At 45.8% G+C, this 6356-nt stretch overlaps 1 protein-coding gene across 2 annotated transcripts in view; it reads left to right on the forward strand.

Moving 5' to 3' along the window:
* Positions 1-6138, forward strand: part of Tnfsf11 (TNF superfamily member 11) — a 29548-nt gene extending 23410 nt beyond the window's left edge. For both annotated transcript variants that reach the window (XM_032918238.1, XM_032918239.1), the window contains 3 exons: positions 6-51; positions 131-229; positions 5717-6138. In XM_032918238.1, the coding sequence (XP_032774129.1) occupies positions 6-51; positions 131-229; positions 5717-6138 (567 nt within the window). The remainder of the gene's footprint in view (positions 1-5; positions 52-130; positions 230-5716) is intronic.
* Positions 6139-6356: the final 218 nt, after the last annotated feature.

The following is a 6356-nucleotide window of genomic DNA, read 5'->3' on the forward strand; positions in this document are numbered from 1 at the left end:
TTCAGGAATTACAGCACATTGTGGGGCCACAGCGCTTCTCAGGAGTTCCAGGTAATTATGAGTTTGAACGAGTGTTTGAAGTCCTGTAGGGGTGGTGGTCTCTAAGCTCACCTGGTTCTGTCTTTTTCAGCTATGATGGAAGGTTCGTGGCTCGATGTGGCCCGGCGGGGCAAGCCTGAGGCTCAGCCGTTTGCACACCTCACCATCAATGCTGCCAACATCCCATCGGGTGCGTTATATTTGCATTCAGTCTGAAAACATTTTTCGATTTTGCATTCATCAGCACATGGACATCCTCAAACCTTCTAAACCGAGAGGAGGAGGCAAACCCTTCCGTGGAGCCCTACCTTGCCAATCATGTCACATAGTTCGATGTTAAACGGATCCCCACTGCCTACTTCCTTGGTGGATGATGGCATTCAGGAAGCCAGAGATTTTCCCTTCTAAGAAGGCTATGTGGGGCTAGCAGGTGACAGCAGTCCTCTAGAAGCTGAGACATTATCTCTCTCTCTCTCTCTCTCTCTCTCTCTCTCTCTCCCCTCTCTCTCTCTCTCTCTCTCCCCCCCTCTCTCTCCTCTCTCTCCTTCTCTCCCTCTCTCTCTCTCTCTCTCTCTCTCTCTCCTCTCTCTCTCTCTCTCTCTCTCTCTCTCTCTCTCTCTCCTCTCTCCTCCCTCTCTCCCTCCTCTCCTCTCCTCCCTCCTCCTTCCTCCCTCTCCTTCCTTTCTTTCTTAAGGTTTATTTATTACATATACAGCATTCTGCCTGCATGTCCACCTATACACCAGAAGAGGGCGCCAGATCTCATACCGATGGTTGTGAGCCACCATGTGGTTGCTGGGAATTGAACTCAGGACCTCTAGAAGAGCAGACAGTGCTCTTAATGTCTGGGCCATCTCTCTAGCCCATCACTTTTTCGTATGCTTATCTTCCCACTCTCTGGTAAATATTTAGCTTATTAGACCAGAGACCTGATTACTTTTGAGGTTGAGGACCCAGAGCTGTGTGACTGTAGCTACCTCAGTGGGTTTAGTCATCACAGAGGCCCACTGGCTACTCACCACGAGCTAAGCAAAGACGACAAGGACGGCAGGGAGCATTGTGGGAGAGTGATACCTGAGCATCCGTGTGGGCAGGACTGTGGCCTGCATGCCACACACGTCTAGTGGCTGAGGTGTTTTGCTGTGCGTTCACTACCTCTCACCCTCACTGCAAGGTAGCAGTTAATCGTTCAGACTGTCCAGACAGTACCACTGTGCTTCATACGGTGTGCCCTTTGCTTGAGGTCCCTGTGGTAACAGGAGTAGAAGTTGACACTCCTGCGCTCTACTTAATTCCCAGATTCATTCTGTGCGTTTTCCTAGAAGCAGGCTGCAGGGTACTTGTGCTAGGTTGGCTTTGGCAGAAGGGGGTACTCCAAGGGTCATGGTATTTTTGCACGCAGTAGATTAGTTTGGAATCCAGTGACAGGGCTCTAATGTGTGCTTGGGCCCGTGACCTTGTATGAAGTACACACAATCTGTGCCTCAGCTGTACTAACCATGAAAACACTGTCCCCCTTATAGGTGGCCACACATACTATGTTTGGGGTGGGGAGGGGCATATCGCATTCAGTAGGTGTGATTTAAAATTACTGTTTGTACGTAATTAAGTCGTTGTGTAAATTCCACTTAGTTTTACAAATGGCTTAAGGCAAGATTTTTCTCCCTTTTTTTGAGGTTAAACTTTCTGAGTCTTTTAAATAACAAAATCTATCTTTTAATACATAGCTTCGAGCCATTGCTATAGCACAGGGCATAGAGAATTTTTATTTTTTCTGACTGAAGTTACAGAAGGGGAGAAATCAACTCTTGAGCTGTCAGGAGATTCTCTAGGCTGGCTCTTCTGATCCTATACATAGTCACTTCCATAAACAGGTTTTCTGCCTGGGTGTGCCTGGTGGTGGAGCCACACTAATTTTCTCTGAGAGGGGAAACTAGTTTGCGTGTTCACAAAGGCAATCAAATTAATACCGTTGTGCGGGCTGCGTGTGCTGCGACTGTACCCCGCACTTATCTTTTCAGCTCACTTTAAATGGCACAGGATAAATATTGCCTGCGAGCCAGTGCCAGAGTCGACTTGGCAACAGCAAGCACGTTTTAGTTATAAAGCTCCCTCTGCAGGCACCTAGAATCTAATCAGTGCCAAACTCCAGGCAAAACTCCTGGTTCTGCTCCGACCGCTATTTGGTTTAGGGTACAGGGAAACGAGCTACTCTATGCTTCTGTTTAAGAAAATAGAGTTCGTTGTTCTGGTGGGCCCAACAGCCCCTCTAGCCTATTGTTCTCTCAGTGCCGACCAGTCCTGAATGATTCAGGGGAAGCTGGCTTTGACAGCTATTTTTATTTTGGAGCGCTGTTATATATTTATTTACACACTAGGAGACAGAATCCGCTGTGTGTGGACTGTTCCCTTAGGTGGCTTCAAAGTTTTTAGAGTAAAATGCACTAGGAAATACTTGGGGGGGTAGGGTCAGAAGATATCATTTTTCTTAGGAAGCTGTGTGGGCTAAATGTTTGCTGAGGTCTCCTTTCCAACATGGAGCAGCTGGGAGCCCAGCAGAGAGCTGGGGAGGTCAGCCAGACTGGGCGAAGAGGTCCTCAGCATGTCTCATTAGCAATAGAAATCCTGGCGGCCAGAGCAGCCCTCCGCCCTTCTGTGTTCTCATCTTTCCGTCCACTGTTATCTTTGGAGAGCCCTTTTGTTCCCACTGTCTAACTTTCTAGCCTTTCTCCTGTGGGCTTCATGATTCCCCACTGTTCTAATAGTGTTTCTCTCGCCAACGACATGCTCCCTCGTGTTGACCCATTCTGGACCCCTAGCTTCCTAGTTTTCTAGCTTTTCTGTCTCCTCCCCAAGCTCTGTTCTGCTGGGCATCAGGAATCTCTTCAGCTTTTGTTGGGCAGTTCTTTGTCACTGATGTCAACCCTGTTCTTGACAGCACACAGCACCAGACAGGCCATATTTCGTATGCTCACTCTCCTTCCTATCAGTGGGAAGCATCCTGAGGTCCACTACTTGGGGAAAGTCTTCATTAGTACAGAGAGAGTTCTTTTGCATTGCAGGTGGAGTGGGTGTCCAGAGAAAGTGCCACATTAGGTGTCCTCCTGTCAGATGAATTAGGGCTGATATCAGATATGGAGAAAGCCGAGAGGCATATCATGGCATAGCAGCTTCCACTGGAATCGTTGACCTTTGGTTGGACTCATTGACCTCTGGCACTCCATCAGGATTCCTACTGTGAATTCCTTTTTTGCCTTCCTTAGCCAGCTCACTCCACCATGAGTTAGCCAATCCCATAGAAGGAAGGGACATCTTGTCTCCATTAAGAGACACATAAAGAGTAATTGAACGGAATATAGTACAGAAAGAAGCTACACAATATGGGATAATGAGATGGGAATATCTTGAATCTCATGAGATTTGCCCATGGGTTAGGTGGCTGTCTACCAGGTTGGAGGAGTTACAATGCCAGCGCTTATGATGATGTAGTGCGTATGTAGGGAGCAGCAAGCCTTTATAGTCTCGTGTTGACTCACTTGGGAGCCTACAGTGATGTTTGCATTTGGAACATTAACTACAGGGAGAGCTGGGATAAGACTTACAATGGGAAGGATGGTTGCTGTCCAGTGTCTGGAGGCTGCTGACCGAAGCAGTCCTGCTGTAAAGTCTGAGGACACTCCTGTCCTCTTTGGGAACTGGAACTGTTGTTTTCTTGGCCATTTGATGATGGGTTGTCCCACGCAGATAGACTTCTGCCTCTTCTCCCCCTCCCACTTTTTCTGTTACCTGCTCAGTTTCTGCTTGCTGTAGCTTAATTTGTAGGTCCTCAGACCACATCCAAGAGACCATAGACCATTTTCTGGTTCATCCTCTGACTCTCTAGGGAAGGATACGAGTGTTCAAGTCTTCCCAGGACCAGGCCATAGTGGGATGGCAGTATTCCTTTCCATAAACTGTAGTGTAGGTGATATGATTGCTGCTGCTGCTGTGGTCATTATTGTCGTTGTTGTTGTTGTTGTTATTATTATTATTATTATTATTATTATTATTATTATTATAAGGATCTCCTCAGATCCACTGAACCAGAGACTTGTCAACTTTTATGACCTGGAACCTAGTTCCTGGGGTGTGGTTTCAATATCAGTCTCTGGACTCATTTCTTTTTTCTTATGAAATTATTTATGTATGTTGTTGTATAAAGCAATAGGTTTCATAGTGACATGTTTGTTTATGTGTTTCGTGTCTTTTGATCTTATTTCCTTCTACTCACACTCCATCACAAATACTACCCCTTCTGTTTGTATGGTTGGGTGTGAGTGTGTCCTAGTTTCCATACATGAGCAAGAACTTGTAATCCTTGTCTTCTCTTGGTCTCCCTGACTGACTTCTGTCATTTACCATCATCTCAAGTCTAACAAGTTGAAGACAACATGACACCTAACAATTTTTTTATGCTGCAGAAACAAATTCCCCCCTGCTCCCGTGGTCTGAGACCTGGCTGTGTTTTGTCTTGCTGGCATCAGAGGGATGGCAATGTCAGCTTGGTGTAACACTTCATAAGATTCCTGGAGAAAAGATGTGGCTTTGAGCCTCTCCACAGTTCTGTAAACTCTCACCCTACCAGTTATCACTTTTGCCAGTAGAATGATAAATGTTCACATTAGTATACACATGGGATAGTTTGATTTATTATAGTGGTATCACCACTTTTTAAAGACCCAGTAACACACATCAAAGACCTGGACTATGAAAACCATTGGGCACATAGCTGATTTAGAATGTTCTGTAGAACGTTGACTTCTCCAAAATCAGTAGCGTGAAAGTCCCTCATCATTTCATTTCATGAGGACCAGAAGGGGTTGTCAGAGAACTTGAACTGTGAGAGTGACTTTACAATGTGTGAATTCAATTGCATGAAGTTGAGAAGCTTGGAGCTTCTCTGGGGATAACCACTCAGTCTGGGTGTAACTCAGGCTAAGGTGTGGATACTAAGCTACGTTGGGGACACCAGATAGTGACACAGATGGACATTGACCTCCCCAGAGCTTCTGTGACCCATATTCTCACATCCCTTTACACACCCCTCTCCACAGACTAAATAACGTCTAAGCTATACGAAGGATGGAAATTCTCTTCCTATTACAAGTTGCTTTCTTTCCTAGCTGAGCTCTGAACTGACTTTGGCTAATTTCCCTTTTTCAACTCAGACTGAGCTGCTCCTGGCCATGGCTCAATCTTCTCCTCTTTAGGTTTGGTAGCACTTCCTCGGAGTGCTTTGATCCTTTTCTGTGGGAAGAGTTTGCTCTCTCTCTCTCTCTCTCTCTCTCTCTCTCTCTCTCTCTCTCTCTCTCTCTCATTCTCCCAGCAATTGTATGTACTTCCTCTCAGCTTTGCTTCCTCTCTGGACCATGTTGCCTCATCACTTGTATGCTATAGCTTCCTTAAGGGCAGGATAAAGGATGTTTGCTTTTGTGCCTTTAGAGTCCTTGACAGAAAGCACTAAGTACATCTGATCACACCCAGGTCCATAGAGAAAATAAGTAACCAGGTAAGTGACTGTGTTGGAATAAGGACCGTTACATTAGTGTATTTTGCCACCCCATCAGCTGTGGAAATAATGAGGAAGTCTTCTCATCCAAGGAGTGGATTCTAAATCCTGTGACTTTTTTCTCTCTAGGTTCCCATAAAGTCAGTCTGTCCTCTTGGTACCATGATCGAGGCTGGGCCAAGATCTCTAACATGACGTTAAGCAACGGAAAACTAAGGGTTAACCAAGATGGCTTCTATTACCTGTATGCCAACATTTGCTTCAGGCACCACGAAACCTCAGGGAGCGTACCTGCGGACTATCTTCAGCTGATGGTCTATGTCGTTAAAACCAGCATCAAAATCCCAAGTTCGCATAACCTGATGAAAGGGGGGAGCACTAAGAACTGGTCAGGGAATTCTGAATTCCACTTTTATTCCATAAATGTTGGAGGATTTTTCAAGCTCCGGGCTGGTGAGGAAATTAGCGTCCAGGTGTCCAACCCTTCCCTGCTGGATCCGGATCAAGATGCAACGTACTTTGGGGCTTTCAAAGTTCACGACATAGACTGAGACTCGTTTTGTGGAGCCTTAGCATGGATGTGCTAGATGTTTGGAAGGTTCTTAAAACATGGATGATGTAGATACATGTGTAAGACTACTAAGAGACGTGGCCCACGTTGTACAAAACTCACGGTCCTCTCTCGACCCTGTACAGGTCATGTATATACAAAGTCCATAGGGGATATTAAACTCATGGTGATCACACAATGGTTTTACAATTTTGTAAT

This window comes from Rattus rattus, chromosome 12, assembly GCF_011064425.1.
Source record: "Rattus rattus isolate New Zealand chromosome 12, Rrattus_CSIRO_v1, whole genome shotgun sequence".
NCBI classification, from domain to species: domain Eukaryota; kingdom Metazoa; phylum Chordata; class Mammalia; order Rodentia; family Muridae; genus Rattus; species Rattus rattus.